Source organism: Nuphar pumila, chromosome 15 (assembly GCF_984573655.1).
Source record: "Nuphar pumila chromosome 15, dmNupPumi1.hap1.1, whole genome shotgun sequence".
NCBI lineage: Eukaryota > Viridiplantae > Streptophyta > Magnoliopsida > Nymphaeales > Nymphaeaceae > Nuphar > Nuphar pumila.
The window spans coordinates 5,762,612-5,784,421 of NC_143263.1; the positions used below are offsets into that span (position 1 = coordinate 5,762,612).

The 21,810-nt window shown below is 36.8% G+C and overlaps 1 protein-coding gene and 1 pseudogene across 1 annotated transcript; one reads left to right on the top strand and one right to left on the bottom strand.

Moving 5' to 3' along the window:
- The first annotated feature begins 511 nt into the window (after positions 1-511).
- On the top strand, positions 512-18,880 carry LOC149814258 (aspartate aminotransferase, mitochondrial-like). The gene is made up of 10 exons (XM_089989009.1): positions 512-779; positions 1,052-1,137; positions 15,579-15,785; positions 16,146-16,251; positions 16,403-16,507; positions 16,599-16,771; positions 17,390-17,549; positions 17,632-17,727; positions 18,343-18,437; positions 18,537-18,880. The coding sequence occupies exons 1-10, from the start codon at positions 606-608 to the stop codon at positions 18,607-18,609; spliced, it is 1,275 nt and encodes a 424-aa protein (XP_089845135.1). The 5' UTR covers positions 512-605; the 3' UTR covers positions 18,610-18,880.
- Positions 18,881-19,144: 264 nt separating this feature from the next.
- LOC149814259 (pentatricopeptide repeat-containing protein At5g16860 pseudogene) lies at positions 19,145-21,451 on the bottom strand (annotated as a pseudogene).
- Between the last annotated feature and the right edge of the window lie 359 nt (positions 21,452-21,810).

Genomic DNA, 21,810 nt, shown 5'->3' on the forward strand with positions numbered 1-21,810 from the left:
AACTGACCTGATTAGGCTAATTTTGAAAAATAGTCAAAATAGTTTTTTAATATTTTTAAATAATTTTTATGACATGTGTCATCTTGTGGTTAAAAGTTCGTCGATTCAGCCCTGAATCGGAATCGCCCGATTCTTTGAATCGATTTGAAGGGTCCGAGAAGATTCTTACAGTATTGTCCACGTTTGAAACCGGCCGAAGGCGATTCTTGTGCATAAGCCTAAGCAAGAACAGCCCTAAGGGGCAGGGGTTCCAACCACAGTGCATAGTGACAAAAATGTTTCTTTTTCAGTCAATATTGGCAGCCAAAATCTTGTGATATTTTGATTTTTTTTTTTTTATAAATTTAAATGTTTTGCAAAAAGATTAAATAAAAAATTTCATTGCAATACACGTTTTTTTTTAAAATATCGCAAATATTCAAGGTTATTGTCAGATTGTTAAGAACATAATTCCGAAAAAAATCTATATATATATATGTTAAAACCACAAGACCGCCACCCTCTTGTACCCTTTCCTTTTCGGAGTTGTTTTGGCTTCCTTTATAACAGTAACAAAGCTCCCCTGCCCACAGAGAGGGAGAAGAAGAAGAAGAGGAAGCTCCGATATGGCTACGAGAATGGCGATCTTGAGGGGGAGTCTCATCGGGAGGTCCCAATCTCGAGTCCGGTTCATGTCGTCTTGGTGGCAGCACGTCGAGCCAGCGGCCAAGGACCCCATTCTCGGTGTCACAGAGGCCTTCCTCGCCGACCCCGATCCCGGAAAAGTGAATGTCGGAGTCGTGAGTTATCCTCCCTTCCCCTATGCTCCACCGTGGACGAATTGGATTTTCCTTGTTTCTCTCCCTTTTTAACATTGTTGGGTTTTGGTTTTTCTTCTGTTTTCTGGGGGTTTTCTGTTGCTTGGGAGGATGTTCCTGTTGTTTGTGTCATTTTTTCGTAGTCGGGTTTTGGTTTTCTTTGATAGGTGTTTCTGTTTTGTGGGTTTTTTTAAGTTTTATTTAATGTGATTTGTGAGGAATTTCTTTGATGGTGTAACGGGGTTGTTGATTAGGGAGCTTATCGTGATGATAACGGAAAGCCCGTGGTTCTCGAATGCGTTCGCGAAGCGGAGAGGAGGATCGCGGGGAAGCAGAATATGTATGTGGATTCTCTTTTTCTTCTTTTGTGTTTTTTTCTCTTTTGTGGTTTTGATCCGTTTGGGCTTCATTATTTGATTGCGATTTTTTCGGTAGATATCGTTTCTGTGAAGGTTTGATCTTGTTGTCTTTCTTTTCATGTTTTTTTGGGCGGTGTCTATGTGGATGCTTGTTTGATCATGCAGATGAATGGGTTCAAGATTTGGAGTTTGTGTTCTTTTTCTTCTGGATGCAGTGATGCGATTTTTTGTTTTATGTGATTGTGGTTAGCAAAGAATTTTGTTGGAGAAGTCTTGGTGGGGTTTGTAGGGAAATAATCATCATTACTGAATTTGTGTTGATCACATGCTTGTGGATATGATCTGACGCACATATTTGGTCAATCTGGTGTCCTGTTAGGGCTGTCTCTGTCTGTGCATGTAGTTTTTCTCCTTTTCTTCTTGGTGGTTTTCTTTCTCATGATTTTGGTTACTATTCAAGAGTAGTGTGGCGGGTTTTGTAGTGACACGTACGATGCGCATATGGGGGTGTTCGTGTACATTTATTTGGTCGATTCATAATTTATTTGTGTACTTCACGATTTGTTCCAGTCTTGATTTATTGTCTCTCAGACATTGATTTGTGGGCTAAGAATCACACAAACATTCATATGGAGAAACAAAGAAGGCCAATTAGATTTTTTTTGTTTTCATTTTTCTTTAGTTCATGTGAAGTTGATCATCTATGGTTTTATGTAATTGCAAACTTACATGTCATATGTTTGGAACTCGATATGAGTTTGTGTAATGAACATTTTGTGTGCATGTGAAATCTGTGCACAAATATCATTGGCTCAATAATGTTGCGGGCCCAAGTTTCAGTCCTTGTAGAGTCCTAGCTTGACCAACATGATAGTCGTCTGTGATAGCTTGCAACCCAAGTTGCCTAGCTGCGTTAATGCTCAAGATAGTTTTGCATTCAAGTCAGTTCTGGTCTAGCAGACTGTGAAATTGCTGCTAGAAGCTGCACCAAGCGAAGTTCAAGCCTATCTCGAGCCTCAAGTCTGTCCCAAGGAATCAGCCAAAGACCTTGGATGTTTGTTACCAAGAGCTGGGCATACTTGCTGGACATGATTGCCTTGAGTTTTCTTGACCAAGCAGATCTTAGTGGTAGATACCAGGATGCTCGTTAACAGAGAGAGAGAGAGAGAGAGAGAGAGAGAGAGAGAGAGAGAGAGAGAGAGAGAGAGAGAGAGAGAGAGAGAGAGAGAGAGATATGCACCACACACACACACACATTCACTTTGAGGGGAGGACTCCTGAACATGTGAAATCTCCAGCCACAATAAAATTCACATCCCTAGATCCAGTGTATCACTACAAAGCAATTTATTGACCTCAAACCCTAATTAGAAATTCTTAATCCTAATTTTCATAATGGAATGACTTTCATCTAAATCTAAAACCATTAGGTAAATCTTTAACCCTAATTACCATAATGGACTCTTATCTAGACCCAAAACCAAAATCCAAATGGATCAATGAGACTTAACATCCAAATCAACTAATATCAAAACATAAAGTAGGATTCACAAACCCAACTTGACATTATACTGACTCTTCACTGGACATGTGCTAACACTTCATCATGCTTCTGCACATGGCTTGTCCTCAAGGTGTGACTAGCCATAATCAATTAATTCTTCTGCATCCATATCAACCGCAATGTCCATGATATACAAGTGTAGTAACTTGCATTGATACCCAAGTATTCACTTCTCTTCACAGTTGTGAATTTGTGATATAGCCCCTTCTTTTTGTATTCATCCATCTATATGGGGGTAAGTTTCCTGATCACTATGTTGAAAGAAGGCGTTGAAGAATTGGTTGACCCTTTGTTTTTGAAGTGGGCTGTAATTTCTTGATCGCCTAATACCTATGTTACCGTGACATGGCACTTAGGGTGCCGTACCCATATCGACATGTGTCGACATAGGTACTGATCCTATATTGTATTATATTTTAGATATATAATATATATTTTTCAGTATATATTTACCCGTGTCTCCGTACCCAGGTGACATAGCCTAATACAGTTGGCACCCAAAATTGGTAGGTTTTATCCACCAGTCTTCATCATATTCAATGGCTTGACCAAGTTTGCCGGACTTGGAAGCAGAAGTGGGAAACGATACGGGAAGCGAGAAGCGATGCATTTTAAAATATATAGAAATAAAAATATATACATAAGAATTGAATTGGAATCAAAATGAAACACAATTACAAACTAAAATAAAAGTGACATTAAATTTCATGTTTTTTTATTGTAAGAATTAAATTTTTAACAAAATCTAAAAATGATGATTACCAATTTAGGGAAAGCACATGAACATGAGTGATAAAGAGTGAGAGAAAACACATAAAAACAAGAAAAGTTGAGTAAGAGAACATATAAGAAGAATAGATGAAGCGTGTGTAAAGCATATGAGAAATGTGGGGGAATCGAGGTTCTCATCAAGTTTCGAAAGCGAGGAGTATCACGCTTTCGAAGCGAGTTTATGGGAAGCGAGCTTCCTACCTATCTAAGAAGCTTCCGGTAACTCTGGGCTTGACCCATCATGCTCTGCTTCTCTTCAATAACCAGAGCTGAGTTGAAGCACTCAAAAAGGCTTTGAGGTCATGTAGCCTTAATTTGGATGTCATCCTATATTCTACCAATGGTGGAACCTATCTGGGCTTCTTATGGACATTTGACCATGTTACTATGATTCTCAAACTCAATTGGTATTCTTGACTATTTCAGTCAGTTGGATTTTGGAGAGAGAGAGGCATTCAAGTTTAGATATGGGGAGAGGCCAAACCTGATTGTCAAAGCCTTGGCAAATTAGATCCAGATAGGAATTCCTAGTTGTCTCATACCAATAATACCAATGCATGACATTGTTTTATAGGTGAAAAGAAGCCAAATAGCTTTCTAGTTATGTGGAGTACCTTGAAATTTAAAGAACTGCCCAGCCTTAAAGATCCAATATAAGGGATAATATCTACCGAAACATGGAAAGTCCAGCTGCATAGTTCGTGTCTAGATCACTGCTCCACTTGTTGATAATCCTTCACCTTTTCGATTCGAACTAACATTTGACCGGCCATGTAAAGTCTGCAAATTTTCTGGGTTTATCTCTAGTATTTTATGAAAAATTCATCAACCATGAATAAATCGATGAACTTTTGGATGTTAAAAAGATATAGAGCTTAATCAAACTCATTATGGATCTGGATCTTGATAGAGATCCACACGGATCGGCATCCATGAAACCTGGTTCTTTCGATACATTTGACACTTGTGAGATTCACTGAATCTCTTAGTTTATTATAGAGCCGTATAACAAGGACTCAGATCCATTTAGTGGACCCGGTCCGGGTTCAGAGTATTTTAGAAAAAAATGAAACTCTGTAGAAATTCAGATCACTCTAAACCATTATGACACATAAGTTTGGATCCAATTAGATGGATCCAGAACATGATAATGCACAGGAGTCGACCCCAAAAACGTAGGAGTCTACCCCAAAAACGTAGGAGTCGACCCCTAAGTCATTTTAGTTCGGTTCTACACTTCCGCAACTCTGAAAACTCAGGGTTTGAAGCGCCCAACTCGCTTGAAACTCAACCCCAACACATCTAGGGGTGTTTCAAAACACTAAACACATCAACAACCAATTTTCCAACAATTTAAAAGCATTCTAAGCATGATCCTAAGAATGCTATTTCACAAAAACACATTCAAACATTCAAAGCATGATTTTCCACAAAACTACTTGCAGTCCTAGCATGTTCACTACCTACGAAACGGGAAATCGAGCACCTACCTTGAATCGCTATATTCGACAAGTATAGGTCCACTAAACGCACTGTGCGCAACTTGCATACACCAACACGGACTCCCGACTACCACACATATGAAAAGAGTTGTCCACATCGAAACACAACCCTAGACACAAACTGAGGTACCTCCAAACTTCGCTCTAGTTGCTGCAACTCTAATAATGGTGCAACTCAACCACGAGGTGGTGGGTCGCCCACCAAAGGAGGGAGAATGTGTGTGTGTGTGTGTGAGAGAGAGAGAGAGAGAGAGAGAGCTTAAATAGGCTCCTATGAAAACCAGGTATGGGTATGGGCAAAGCTGGGTCCAAGTGGTCCAGATCTAGTTGGGTTCCAACCAGATTCCAACCACAAAGGTGTGTGGGCTCCTAGTTGGGTTAACTAGGTCCCCCACCTAGTTGACCTAACGAAAAGGTAATCAACCCAAAAAGCAAAACAGCCAAGTGACAAGGTTCAACTGACCCTTTTTGGTCTGACCTGCTGGACGACAACTGCATAAACATTTGGAGTCAGGGATCGATTCTCAAAACATGCGATGTCCTAATTATATATATATATATATATTAAAACTAATACATAGATACGTGTTTGGATCCAAAATCCAAATGAGACAAACATGGGTCTCACGTAAAATATTTGGGGTTTGAGTCCATTCGGACCCAAACCGATTAAAAACACAAGCACCAATACATGAGTCAAAATTGTAATCCAATCTAGACCTGATCCAACTAAAAACCTTTTCTTAAAGTTATCATTTTAAGGTTTGTTTTTTATTTGGATCTTTGTAAGATCCAAATCCGAACACAACCCTTACTTATTTGTGGGTATACATATACATATATATGTATATATTAGAATATAGGATTGAGTTTGGTCTAACTGGACCCAACCCAATATGAAACAACCCAAACCTTTTGGGGTTGGATCCAATCGGATCCAACCAAGGATTGTCAACACCCCTAGTCGACATCCCCCAAACCAACCCCCCCTTCTTCCCTATTTAAACCCCTAGGGGGTTTCCTTTTTTTTTCAAACTATCTGATTTTTCTCTCTCCTCGTTCTCACTCTCCCTCTTGCTTGGCTCAGTCGAGCTGAGCTTGGCTAAGGCCAAACTCAGCTCGGTCCCTTTTTGTGGCATCAAGCCCGGCTCGGTCAAATCGAGCCCGGCTTGGCTCCTTTGAGAACCAAGTCGACTCATTTTATGCCACGTCAGCCCAGCTCAGCCTCAATGGCTCGAACTAGGTTCGGGTTCAACCCCTGCGATGCGATCGTCGCCTCTTCCTCAAAAATGATAATTTAACCTCATTCTTTATGCAGTACAATAAAAACTTTTTGTGTGCACTACATCAGTGCAATGGACGAGACGTCATACCTTTGACTCGCATACCAATGCATGAACAAGTTAAAAACCTACGCTCAAGATTGTCAAAGTTTCAGACCATCTCTGAGGTAGGGGAAAGTTGCATATGATGACGACGATTGAACATTTCTAATATATATGTATTTATATTTACGTCAAATATATGTACGCATTTAACTCAAGGATGCAGTTTTGCGTATTTTATCCTATTTAAAATTATGATTTATTTCAAGTACGCGGTTTCGTGTACTTTCATTTTATTTATGATGGCCTTTTGACGGACGCTGTTTTAATATATAGGTATTATATATATGTATATAACTATTTAGAATACGTAGTTTTGTGTATTATTGTCATATTTAAATTATGATTTATTTCAAGTACATTGTTTTGCATACTTTTGCTTTATGTACGATAACCCTTTGGCGAACACTATTTTATTATATATGTATTATATATACATATATAATTATTTAGAGTATGTAGTTTTGCGTACTTTTGCTCTGTTTTGATTACCTGTACATTTATGTAGAGTACGCAGTTTTGTGTACTCCTGCTTACTTTAAATTACACGAGTATTTATTTAAAGTCTTAAATTTGTTTACCCTTGCTTTAATTCAATTTCAAGAGTTTCATGCGAGATTTCAAGGTTGCATGCACGTTCATGATATTCGGTGTACACGTGCCGCTTATCCTACAAACAAAATAAAGGTCTCATGCTCGCTTGCATCAAAGTTACGTCTTTTTTAATCAAACAATTCCCAAGCGTTGGAGTGTTCTTCGAAACACCATTCCAACCTGATTCAAACTTTAACATAAGTTGAGATTGACACAACTCAGGCTTTCACAACTGAGTCTTCTCTTCGAACCAATAAAATGCAAAGACTTCGACTACGTAGACTTCGATCATACTTGCATCAGATCCTTCCTTTTTGCATTCGAAATGACCTAGATATGCCCCCGACTTAAGGTGCGAAAATTCATGATTTTTCGGAGTTGTGATTGGTATTCTTTTTGACAAACTAATATTGTTCTCATCGTTGATGTACTATCAAACATGCACGATGTGCTCGTATGTTGATGACTGGTTTTGAGGTTTATGACAAACCTCATTGTGCAATAATGCACTGTATTATGGAAAAATCAAATAAACATACATGATTGCCTTCGCGGGCAAGTTGCTTGATTTGATGTAAAAGACCTGAGCATATTGAATGGGTTGTTGGATAAAAGAAGACCTGACACACTTATTTATCCTTTAGTTCTTTCAAGAGAGAGGATAATGTTGTTAATAAATACCAAACTCGGAAGGACAATGTTAACAGCTACGTTCCTCGAGTAACACTGGCTCGGCGTTCTCGGTCATTGGAGTTAGGGGACATAACTACCAAATATTATCCTAGGTGATAGATCCCATAAACTTTTGCAGAAGTTCGGATGCATCTCCCGTTTATTCTTGCCTTTGGGTAATTCTCTCTCAGTCTCTAAAATCGTTCCCATTGGAGTAGACTCAGCTAGTCGTTCAGGTTATAAATTTACATAAAATTATAAACCCCTGAACCGTTTGAGATATTTCTACGTTTTGTCCTGTGAGTACCCACAGGTCGATAATTATCGAAACAAGAATATAATGCACTCTGCTTCTTCAAAACTGAATGTTGTGAAATATGATAATGGATATGTTAGTTTGGTTCTCTTGTCTGATGACGTTGCACCTATCCGGCTTTCATGACTCTGACCTGTTTTATGGGGTTCATGTGACGTGATGACATCAAGAATCCACTCTGTTGTTCGCTCTTGAGCACGTTTTGTAATTTTGTATAAAGACTTTTGTTAACGTTATTTTGATCTAAAACCTTGTTTTGAATCTTCATGGTTTTAAATGGATTTATGGAAATGCGAACCCAAATTTGAGACATTTGGAGACCCAATTTGTTGGTTGAAAATTTTGCTTGTAATCCGCCCAAGGTTTGCCAACTTGTTTTTTTCAAATATTGTTTCCGTTGAACTATCGTTTTTAACTCTGAAAAATGATTGGTTATTAAAATTTCAATTTTTTTCTAAAATTTACAAGTTAGGGATTTTGGGGCATTACAAGCCAAGTTCTGTAAAGTTTATTGTGTTTGGAGCATGGTGGAGTGCATCACATCTTGTTGGGTCTTCTCGCATTGCTTCTCTTTCATTGTGCTTTTGCTCACATACTATTTGTTGCAAGCCCAAGTTTTTGTAAAGTTCAACCTTGATTTACAAAGTTTACTGAAATATAAAAATATTTTGTCCAAAACTTGACAATAATTTTTTAATGATTTTGTTTAATTGTGGTTATATGGTGCTTTGATACCACTTGTAGGCCCAAGTGTCAGACCTTAGAGTTCAAGCTTGATCAAAACTTAACTTAATTTATGAAATATGTGAAAATTTGTTGTAATGTAAAAATATATTTTGTAAAAAATTTGACAGTTATATCTTATCAATACAACTACGGATACGAGGATGCAACCATTTTTATGAAGTTTTCAATATCAAGCTTGTAAGTATCGTATTGTTACCCGTATCGGTGGAGCCCAAAATAAGATACATATCATATCGTTAAAAATTGTATTTTTTTAATAAAATATTCTAAAAAATTCTCAAAAAAATTAACAAAAATTCTAAAAAAATCATAACACACGAAACAAACCATGCAATTGATGAATGGCAATGTAAATAAAAGACAACTATATAATTTAAATACAATTAAATCCTTAACAATATTAATTTCACATCCAAGTCATATTAAATTGTCATAAGTCATAATTATACTATTGAGGGTTCAAGATAACTAAAAAGTAAAAACATCACATGTAACCAATGTCTTATCTTATAATCTTCATCTTTAAAGTCTAAACTATAAAGATCTTATTTTTTTATAGACCAAGAATTAGGACAAAAAATCCTTATTGTTGCATCCAACTGCCATGCCACCACCTCTTCATAATTCACACTTTTTTTTTGGCAAGTGCATCATTGTCATCATCTTCAAAATCTGGGGAAGTCCTTTGCATTTTTTGCAACCTTCTTCTTTCAATTGCTTCTAGTTCAACAATAACATTAACATGAAAAGTGGCAGGAATAGATGAAGAATCACATGATCGTACTTTTTGATGAAGACCTACAATATATTGCTTAAATATATGCATCCCACCTCTAATAATATCACCACAAAACAAATATCTCAATGATGACCCTGGTCGTGGTACATCATCATGCTTCTGTAGTATCGCCATGCAAGTTCATTTCTCTGACATGAACTTGAAGACGACATTGAAAGATTTAACACTTCATTTTTAAATACTCTAGACAGAAAGATCATAGCCATTGACTCTGAAATCTTATGATTTTGATCAATTAATAGCTTAAAATGCAAAGCAATTATATGATCCTGTAATGGTTACCATGAATAAGACTCCATTCTGGTTCTCACTGAAGCTTGCACGAGGGTTGCTGATGTCATCACTGTCTGTACGATCTTGCTGCTTTGGTGCATATGAAGTATTGGGTTGGTAGTTGTTGTTAGATGTTCATAGAATCAAGAATCACCATCATCGTCCTTGATTTGAATTTTTGGGAGATTTTACAAGTATTTTTTATGAGTTTCAGTTTCTTGGTGACTGTTTTGGATTTCTAAGCATATCAGTTACATCGGTGGGTTTTAAATCTTGTGGTTGGGCTCCTTTATATCATTTTTGTGTTGGAAATCTCCTAGAAGTGGTCTGATGCAAGTATTCTTTATATTGGGTGAGATTTATTGATCCTTTTGGAAGTCTCTCTTTGGTGGTAACTAGTTTTTCATACACTAGTTCCATCGTTCTCAGTTCTATGCATCGATCTTGCTGCAGACTTATGTATGCAAGAAATATTTGCTGTGTTGGTTGTGTGTTTGATTGAATTATCTTGCATTCTTGGTGATTTGGGGCTGTTATTATAGTATATTTTGGAGGTACTGCTGCTTATTGTTGACCATAACACATCACCTGGCTGGTGTTGTGCTATTTTGGAGTGTTCGACACTTGCTTTTTTTGTGTGTGTGTAGGGACATTAAGTATTGTAGTTTGGGGATGGGCTTGAAATGGAGAAAAGTAACACTGTCCAGGTGACTTCAGTTAAGTTGGATTAAACCAACTACTCCTTTTGGTATAATTTTATGGTAGTCATCATTGATGGCAAAGGACTAGGAGGCTTTCTTGATGGAGTTTCAACGAAGCCCAAACTTGGAGATGTGAACTATGATAATCCTGTCAAAGAATGGAAGATGAACCAATGTGAAGGTCAAGGCATGAATTCTTGGCTCTTTAGAACCAAGAATTCCCATGAACATCTCTAAGTTTGTGATGTGATTCGAGCTACGGAGATCGAAAAACCTGTTTTGACTTACCTTTCTTTCGAGCAAAGGACGATCAAAGCTTGCAAACGGCATCTCCATATTAAAAAAAAGGATTTTGCGTAATTTGGGTATGTCATATATTTCCTAACCTCAAAAGTTTTATCAACAATTTTTGGCGATCACGGTGGAACACTGTATTTTTTTCGATTTTCATAGTTAGAAGTGCATTGTTGTTAGGATTTGGGTTCTAACGAACCCAAAACCTTTAAAATTTAAGTTTTTTTTGGTTCAAATGGCAAAAAAAATCCTTTTGCCGTATAGGACCAAAACGGCAAAACAGTTTGGCCGTCCAATGGCTAAAACGGTAAAAGCCTTTTACCGTTTGGTCCCTGTGTTTTGTTCTGAAAAACCTATCTTCCAAAGTCCGTATCTCAGCGGTCAAGTATCAAAATCGAGCGATTTTTCTTGTGTTGGAAAGATAAGATTCACAACTTTATTTCATATTTTGGGTGTTTTTCGTGAAACTACATATTTCTATCCCACAAGTTCTCGAAAATGTTCTATTCCTGTTTTGAGATAGAATTTTTTGGACAGTTTATATTCCGTGAAGGTTATATCCACTCTTCGGTGTCGAAATCATGTGATTTTTGTTTCGTTTGAAAGATAACTCATTTTTCTAAATTTTATCTTCTGTGAGTTTTTCCTGAAAACACGAATTTCTGGGTCTAAATAACCCAAGAAGTTTCTATTTCCCGTTTGATAATCGGTGAGGCGGCAAAACAGTTTTTATTTTGGGAGGTGTTTCTCTCTGCTCGGGTGTTAAATCTGAACAAAATCAGTTTCTTTTGAAAGCTGACATCCCAAGCTTTCTTTGATCTTTTGAGAGAAAAATCTATAAAGACGATTTTTTTGGTTAAAAATCCTCGAAAAAATTCTGTTATGTCATTTTAGGGCAAAAAAGCTGATTGGTGTCTTGGCATTTTGAATAGCGTATGTTCGCGCTTCGAAATCCAAATCTTATGACTTATTTTTCTTTCGGAGATAATATTATCTTCTTTAAGGTTGCTTCTTAGTGTCTTGCCTATTGGCTCTTTTTTGAATATCGAATATAGGATTTGCATTAGGTCCATACATATATCAGGTTTAGGTTTTATTACATTTTAATTTTAGAAACACTTGATGGAGAAAATACATGTCATATAAAAAATAGAAAAATACAACCTCCAACAAGTTAGGATATGTTTAAGACATTGCTTAATCTCATTATGTGCTTATTTTTTTATCTTCCTCTCTCTTAGGAAAAGTATCATTGTATTATGAAATTTTTCAAAAATCTCGTCCTATCATTTGGATCTTTGGATTCTTAAACTAGTTCCCTTAAGTTATTAACTTGTGTATATCGGTGGTGGTACCATTGGAGCCAGATATTCCACACTAGTATTCTTAAATTGTTAGCTTAAGTATATCGGTGTGGACCTGGAAGTGAACCCTAAAACCTTAGAACCCGAAGCAACCTCACGAATCAGTGGATATAGCTTTTCTAGGTTACTCATTATTTTGAAAATCTCTCGTTACTTGTTGTGGGCTTGTGTGGACCAATTGTTTGGGGGTATAATGCATACCCGATTCAAAGCTTGCAAACTCCAAAACCAATTCATCCCAGAAGAACCACCTCTGGAGAATCTCACTTATGGGATGTGCCATCCCATATGATGCAAAACATCATATTCGATGAGGATCATAAATAAAGAAGCCACACAAATATTCCTGATGAGTCTATGGACGACCAAAAAAGGAGAAATGCCCCAATGTTTCCTGAGTCCAACTCACGACTGCACCTTCATCAGGTAAAGTCCCCTAAGCGAGTTATGAGACGGGTAGTTCTAGCACAAATGAGTCTACCAAAAGACGAATCTCCAGGACCTCACATAAGCTTGGTGTGAAGAATGACACCTTCATCACTCTCGTAAAGTCCCTCATGCGGGTTACGAGACACATGTGAGTCCACCAGGAGACGAACTCCTAGAGCCTCATATTTCAAAGCTCGGTCCAAAGGAAGAGATGCAATTGCACAAGCAAGACAAAATATGGAGAGGATTTAAGAGAAAATGAGAGATCCAAGAAAGGTTGGGAAAAAAACATACACGATCTGAAAGAAGAGCCAGAAGAGCCCAAAACTCAAAACATTAAAAAGCACGATCTTGGCTCTGCCCCTAGTGACATCATATAATTCTTTCATATTTTATGTATATTAATTAATCAAAATCATAAGATTTCAAAATCGATGGCTATGATATGTTTGTCTATGAGTGTTTAGAGATCGATGCTTAAGATACAACTCCTAAGATGGTACGCAATATAAATGCCCTATCCGTTCTTTTTAAGTTCCAGTGAAAAAAGGTATGTAAAGATATGAAAAAAGGAAGTACCCTAAATGTTTTGAAACTTCTTCCTCCTTATCCATGTAGGATTTACCACAAACCTTAAGTGAATGTTAAAAGTCATGTAGAATTGAATTGTGGTTGAGTTACTTGATTGGCTTCATGTACCCTAATTCTTTTTCCTTATTCTTGTATATTGGTTTCACCACAAATCACATGCAAGATCTAGAAAAAGTCAAATATGATACTGAAAAGCTAAATCAGAACTCATAGCCTTAGGTTAATAGACACAACGTAACACTGTCACCAATATTGGCAATATTTTGAAAATATCGCAAGAAATACTGATATTTTAAGGTAGCCGGTATTAAAGGGAATATCTCGTGATATTTTCAAAATATCGCCAGAAGACAAAATATCATGATAATATCACAATATTTTTGAGAAAAACTCTTTTTATATTTTAAGTTTTCATTTCCTATTTTTTTGTTTTTGTATATTTTTAAAACCTTTAAAACTTGTTTCTTTATATTTTTGGAAGAAAAATAATGCAAAATTTATAATTTTCTTCTTTTTTATTATTATTTATATTTTTTCAATTTTTTAAACTCCTGAGTTTTTTCAACTTTTGAAAATCTCTCTGAGAAAATACCTTTGCTGAGGTAATACCTTGAACAATATAGGTGACTTATGATTAGAAGCAGGAACTTGTTGCTCAAACATCGGATCAAGGTAAAATTTGTAAAATCTTCCAACTTCATTTTGTCTTTTGAGTAAATCCTAAATCTTAATATTTCATGTCCAAAATAGTTCGAGAAAGTTACTGTCAGTTTTATGCCATAACTTTACTATATGTTTTGTGTATAGTTATCTTTTAGAGGTTGGACCTTGTTGTTTGAATATTCAACTCACATGATTCCGATCCATTAGATTTGTGGAATTATTTACTTTATTTTTTTTATAATAAAACTTAAATGTAAATATTTACAAACCAAAATCGTTAAAGCAAATTACTATCAGATTATTCCAGAATATTTTTGTATTTCAACAAATTTTCACATATTTCATAAATTGTTATTTAATAAATTTTCCTTTATATATATATATTTTTTATAATTTATGTCATGATGTTGGAAAAAAATTAATGTCTACCTTCATTGATGTTGTCAATAAAATTTTTTATATTAATTTCTAAATTATGAAAGTTGTGCTTTCCTACCTATGTCACATGGATATGGCTGCTGATACAGGGATACATTCATTTTATAAAATTTTCAATATGACTAGCATGTAACGGTATAAGTCGACAGGGTACAGGTACTGGACACCCCATTTTGCGTGTCCTACATTATATTATATATTATATTTTCAATCTATAATATATATTTTAGATATATAATATATATTTTCAGTATATATTTTAGATATATAATATATATTTTCAATAAATATTTTAGATATATAATATATATTTTTCAATATATATTTAGCCATCCCCGTACCCACATTTTTTGAATTGCTGTGTCGCACCCGCACCTGCACCTGCATCCGTACCCAGGTGACATAGAATGAGAGTCAAAGTGGAGTACGTGTGTGACATTGTTTCCTGCTCAAAAAGCACAGCTAACTATTTGATTACTTCAAAAATTTTAGCAGTTTCCTCATTGGATTTTTTACCTTTTGTTATTGCTTGTTTCATAGGTTAAGGTAACTAAGGAAATCGTTGAATCAGAAACTTGTTTTAAAAGCTTGAAAACTGAATTATAATAATATTGATTAATATAGACACTTGGTTCGAATTCCAAAATTTTGGACCTCCATCTAGAACATCCTTTTATGAAAAATTAAGATAACTTAATTTACTAAACAAATAAAAATTGAATTAGAATGGTAAAACATATCAAGATCATGATTGGCTTCTGTTTTCTATATTCAAATCATGAATAAAGTTTAAATGGAGTAAAAGTGTGAACATTTGTTATTCTGAACCATTTCTTCTGTCTGGAATGGAAGATGAAGTGCAACTTGTCCAAGAAGTCTCATTGATAATCTCTGTCACAAAGATACAAGTACGTGCATGTTAGTGACACTGATTCAGTGAAATTTTAAAAAATATGACACGGTGACATGTTGCATATATATAATGTTTTGTATTTTATGTTATGCTTTTATAAAAACATATTATATTAATATGATACAATTGATGTAAAAAGTTTTATATTGCTCACGTATGAGGGCATTTTTGTAATATTTGTAAGTGAAATGAGAGGGTTTCTCTCTCCAATCGGCCCCCAACCCCCTCTTTCTTAAATGAGATGGTGAACTCTTGAATTAGATGGTGAAAACATAAAAAAAGATAAGATATCATTTCATGTCAAAAAAGCTGTCATGAAATAAATGCCATGTCGTTTCTGTTTTTGTTAAGGTGTTTGCCTGCTTTCATTCCTCTTCAATACACTTTTTCTCTTGTTTGTCGCTAGGGAGTATCTTCCCATGGGGGGAAGTGTGAAGATGATTGAGGAAACATTGATGCTGGCATATGGAGAAAATTCAGAGTTCATCAAAGACAAAAGGATTGCTGCAGTACAAGCACTCTCTGGGACTGGTGCATGCAGGCTCTTTGCAGATTTTCAGAAACGTTTCAAGCCAGATTCCCAGATTTACATACCTGTTCCAACCTGGGCAAAGTAAGCATTTTGGGTATTTTATTTTTCTGTCCACAAGATTACATGAATCCTTCTAATGTGAAGTGTGAACCCGTAGCTCAATTTTTTATTCAAAATTGTAGCTATCTGTGTTTTGGGTACTGAAAAAAAATACATGATTATTTACTAGTTGTATCCTCGATGTTTATATGATGGTGCTCGATTTCTTATTGGTTTTGAGAGGAACAACCTAATTTGCTTTCTTTTATCATCAAATTAGACGTATAGGAATGACTTCTACGTCATGGTTAAGAGAGCCACTTTCATATTAGCACTGCATATGTTTTCCTTTTTCTTTTGAATTTCTTCGTTTTTCAATTTGCTAATCTGTTGGTTAATTAGCCATCATAACATCTGGAGAGATGCCCAAGTTCCGCAGAGAACTTTTCATTACTACCATCCAGAGACAAGGGGCTTAGACTTTGCAGCACTAATGGATGATGTGAAGGTACACAGAACACGTTCAAATTGATTTTGATCTGTGTGTATATTCAAACACAATGGTCAATCATTTTAATGGTATTGGATTCACCATTCTCCTACTGAATGGCAGTGTGCTAAATATTAATTTTCCACTATTGTTTTGAATTTGTGGTTAGAATGCTCCCAATGGATCTTTCTTCCTACTTCATGCTTGTGCTCATAATCCGACTGGTGTAGATCCTACTGAGGAGCAGTGGAAAGAGATCTCATATCAATTCAAGGTTCGCTCCATCTTTTGAGCATGTTTTTAAATATCAAAAGAAATAACTGAATATTTGGTCCTGGTATATAATCTGCTTTTTCTGCTTTTAGGCAAAGAATCATTTTGCCTTCTTTGACATGGCTTACCAAGGATTTGCAAGTGGTGATCCTGAAAGAGATGCAAGAGCAATTCGAATATTTTTGGAGGATGGTCATCTAATTGGGTGTGCCCAGTCATATGCTAAAAACATGGGGCTTTATGGACAACGGGTTGGGTGTCTCAGGTATTTGAAGTTTAAAACCCTCTGTCTCCAAACTAATTCATTTGTTGGATTGTTTCAATAGATTATGGTGTTCCTATGTTTAGTTTCTTTTATTTAATTTGAAAAAATCCACTTCTTTCTATTTACGATCCCTGTTCACATGCCCTTTTTGCTACATCAGATAGCATATCTATTACGGACATGGGTATTTGGTGTCAACATTGGATAGTTGATAAATGAGTCAAGCCCCAGCTTGCTCAGTTAATTAAGAAATGCTTATTTTGGTAAGCTTAAAAAGAATCGACGCTTGATCTTTTGTTTGGAAACTACATACAATAACCAGCTCTTCTTTTTTCTTTTTCATATAAAATATTATTTGTTTTAATAAATTTATATTTCTTTAAATTTGCAGCTTACCTACGGGTAGTTGGTTTTCTGAAATTCAAGTAGAATTCATATACAATTCTGCTAGTTAAAAACCTGATATGCTGTTTATTGAACTACTACTTATAATAACAGATAATATGAACAAATTGGAATGGATGTATAAAAAAGTGGAAATTCATAAGATCCAAAAGTAAGAACTTGATGACTAGCCAGTATGTCATGCCTAATCAGAAGTTTCTTTGCTTGATGCAGTGTTCTTTGTGAAGATGAAAAGCAAGCAGTAGCTGTAAAGAGTCAGTTACAACAAATTGCGAGGCCTATGTACAGTAATCCACCAGTTCATGGTGCACTTCTGGTTTCTACCATACTTGGTGACCCAGACTTAAAAAACCTTTGGTTGAAGGAAGTGAAGGTAAAAGAATAAGAGTTAGCTGTGTTATAAGGTTACTTTTCTGCTGTCAAATGTTGAGTGTTTTCTGTTTCTCATGTTTTAGGGTATGGCTGATCGGATCATTGGAATGCGAACTGCCCTTCGTGATAATCTTGAGAAACTTGGTTCTCCTCTGTCATGGGAGCACATCACCAATCAGGTTCTCCATGTGCTTTGTTAATATATGGTCTATGAATATCCTCATGTTTAAACATGCACTCGTATGCACTCTCTTTACCTTTCTTCGTGTGGTTAATGCACTGCATCTTGCATGTATTCATACATTGTGGCTTGTGGGATGAATGATGCCCCAGCATGCAGAACAGAAAGCTGCATGTGCTTGTGGAGTATCACATATCTCCCTGAAGTGTGAAGATTCTTATCATCCTTATATAAGGTGCTCCTTTTAAATAATGAAAACAGTATGCAAAAAAAAAAAAAAAACGAAAGGCAAGCAGGATGCATCTCAAGCACACCTCAGTCATTCATAAAAACACATGTGCATGCCTACTTAGGCACTCTGTGTCTACATACAGATAGCACAGAATAGTAGCTCAGTTAAAAATTAAAAGTTTATCTCCTTGCATGGCTTGAAAAGGACAATAATACTTGTTTGCATATAAATAATGTTAAAGTACAACAAAAACTCAGGAAATAAGCTGCAGGATAAAAATATGCTTATGCACATCTGAACTAGAAACACCCTTGACTCTGTCATAAGCTTCTTAGAATGTTGACTTATAAAGGTTTTGTGATCTATCTTGTCTCAAAACAGATTGGTATGTTCTGCTACAGTGGAATGACACCAGAACAGGTTGATCGTTTGACAAACGAGTTCCATATTTATATGACCCGTAATGGTCGCATAAGGTGAACTTTTCCATCTTGTCTTTTACATTTGACTTAAATTAGTGCTCTTTGTTTTCTATTTGCTTCCACCTGACTCTGAAATTCCTTTGGCTTTTACAGTATGGCAGGTGTCACCACTGGAAATGTCAGCTACCTAGCAAATGCAATACATGAAGTTACAAAGTCTGCTTAGAAGAAAATCCCGCCTACTTTGTCTTTATGATAAAAAATAAAACCCACGAGGGTTCGGATATTTCTTTTAAGTTGAGTTCCTGAATAAGCGGATCTGATAATTGTGTTGTTTCCTGCCTCTGTGTTCCTCTGAGGATCAGGACATGATGTCGAGAGAAACTACTATTCTACCTGTTGTATTCTTGAAGAGCAATTTTGTTACGATTCCCCTCTTTTTTGTAAAGACACTGTATCTGAACGGCTCCTGAGAATACAAAGTTCGATTGGCAAAAGAGTTTTTTTGTATCACTGGATATAATCATGTATGCAATGGTACTTTTCTGCTTTTCTCAAAATTGGGTTACTGCGAGGAGATCCCTTTAAAAATGAAATCATCTGCACTGCTACCAAAATCAGCCCCTGCCACATTTTTTAACTTGATTTTCATTACAAGTGATGAACCACATGCACACTTAAACCTCTGAAGGAAAAGTACTCCTGGGATTGTCATTTGTTACCTGCCCATTTTCTGCAAAAGGTGAAGTATGGTGAAGCCTTTACCATGGGTAAAACGACAACGTGATATCCCTAATCTGGTTGTTCAGATCCCTCATCATCTGATAGACATGCTCCCACTGAGGGTGTGCCTTGTCTCTTGCAGCAAAGGTGTGCACTCGGCTGTTCACTTCTATCCAGCTACAGCCAACTTTCTTTTTCACTCCTTTCTCCTTCATTGATTTCCGTAAGGTTTCCACATCTTCCCATCTCTCAAAATCTGCAAAAATATTTGATAACAAGACATGGAGCCCTGGATTGTTGCATCCTGATTCAAGCATCTGCGCTCCTGAGTAAATTCCAAGCTCTAAATTATGGTAGATTCTGCATGCCCCAAGCAGAGCCGCCCAAACATTAACATCAGCTTCCACCGGCATATCCTTGATCAAAACTAATGCTTGATCCAGATGGCCGGCACGCCCGAGTATATCCACCATACATGCATAGTGGTCTTGTCTGGGTCTTACTTTTAAGATCTGCATTCTATTAAAAATCTGAATGCCTTCTTTTACAAGTCCTCCATGGCTGCAAGCAGACAGTGCAGCAAGAAAGGTGATTTCATCAGGATGCTCAACCATCTTGAACAGTTTTAGAGCATTATCGCCTTGCCCATGAACCGCGTATCCAGCAATCATAACATTCCATGACACCAGATTTTTTTCAGGCATTGCATTGAACACCATTCGTGAATCTACGATTCTTCCACATTTTGCATACATGTCGATGAGAGCGCTTCCCATGAAGGTGTGATCATGAAACCCGAGTTTCAGCATCCATGAATGCACTTCTTTTCCATGTAGCAGGCTAGCGACTCCTGCGCATGCAGATAGGATACTTGTAATTGTAATTGGATTTGGTCTTATATCACTATGGCACATCTTTCTGAAAACTCTAATGGCTTCACTGAAGCAGCCATTCTGTGAATATCCCACAATCATAGAACTCCAAGAGATCACATCTTTATTTATTATTTTGGCAAAAACATTTTCTGCACTCTTTATTGATCCACACTGGCTGTAAACAGAGACTAGAGCATTCCTAACTCTCGTATCTAATTCTAGCCCGTTTCTGTAAGAATACCCATGAATTTCTTTGCAGCAGTCTAGACTCTGCATATCTGATAAAGCTGGAAGTATGCTGGCAATAGCTACAGCATCAGGCTTGAGACCTGTACTGAGCATCTGAAAGAAGATTGTCAAAGCATCTTGAGGCTGATCGTTCTGAGAAAAGGCAGAGATAATTCCACTATATGTGATTTCGTCTACACACATTCCTGCAATCTCCATATCATGAAGAATTCTGAGGCCTTCTTCATAGAAGCCATTTCGAGCGTAACTAGCAATCAAGGCATTCCAGGTAACATCATCAGGTTGGATCAAATTATCGAATACACGTCGTGCTTCATCAATTTTTTCACACTTCCCATACATAGAAATCAGAGAATTGGCAATAACTACAGTGGATCCAAAACCATTGGTAACAACGTAACTGTGTAACTGTCTACCAGCAGCATAAGAGCAGACAGGCAGAATGCTGATAACGGTCACCTGATCCGGCCTGAAACCATCCTCCAACATTTCCTCCAGAGCTTCCATTGCTTCTTCATCTAAATCATTCTGTACATAGCACGCAATTATTGAGTTCCAAGAAACCAGATCTCTTTGTGGCATTTTACCAAATACTTGGACTGCTTCTGATAAGCATCGAAATTTTGAATACATAGAAATAAGTGCATTACAGACATATAAATCAGCATCAATCCCACTCTCTTTAGCTAGCTGATGTATGTTCTTCCCATGTTCATGGTCTGGCAATGAAGCACAGGACTTGAGAATGCATGAATAAGTGTAAGAATCTGGCTCAAATCCTGCTTCTCTTCTCTGGTGAAAGAAATCCAAGGCTTCCTGATTCAGACCATTAATCACATACCCTCTTATCATGGAATTGCATGAGAAAACTGTTGGTTTGAGAAGCCTATCAAAAACCAACCTTGCCACTGTGGTGTTCCCACAAACAGAGTAAACAAAAATGAGCTTGGATGAAAGAAATGAATCACGCACAAAGTTGTGGATCACAATGTGAGCATGGATTAGCTTGGCTTGAGCTAAATTTTTGCGGGTGATACATGACTCAAGCAATTGGCTGTACTCCTCTATGGTAGGTTCATGAAAAGAAGTGCTGTAACTGCTGAATTTGGATGGAACTGCACTCTTCAGGGATGCATAAAATCTCGAGATAACAGAGAATGATGCAATGTGCAACGATGATGGCTTAGAGCTTGGATTGAGAATTGTGGTGATGGGTATCATTATCTCTTATAGATGAAGCACAGTTTGGACATGATGTGCTGCTGTTTGGCTGCCATGGTTGCTTCAAGGAGTTTCTCAATTAGGCTTCTATAGTCTTTCTGGTCCAAACATTTGAAAGCGGAAAATTGGAAAGGTTGGAGCTTGGGCGTGGGACGGGTTGCCTCCTGAGAAGTCTATGTTGCACCCCTTTTTGTGTCGCAAGCTACCTCCATTCTTTATTATCTAAAAAAAAATGAAAGGGTTGGGGTTTAAAAAGTATCCGTTGGGAGGGCAAAATCCATTTAGCACAAACCCTTATACCTTATACAGCACACTTTAGTGAGCCGCTGCACCTGATCTGCCATCCATCTTCTGTTGGG

What these genes read in the sequence shown, in the direction of transcription:
- LOC149814258 (XM_089989009.1), top strand. Translation starts at nt 606, where the DNA reads ATGGCTACGAGAATGGCGATCTTGAGGGGGAGTCTCATCGGGAGGTCC. An exon ending in ATCGCGGGGAAGCAGAATAT is followed by an intron (nt 1,138 to 15,578) that starts GTATGTGGATTC and finishes GTTTGTCGCTAG; the next exon opens with GGAGTATCTTCCCATGGGGG. An exon ending in CAACGGGTTGGGTGTCTCAG is followed by an intron (nt 16,772 to 17,389) that starts GTATTTGAAGTT and finishes TGCTTGATGCAG; the next exon opens with TGTTCTTTGTGAAGATGAAA.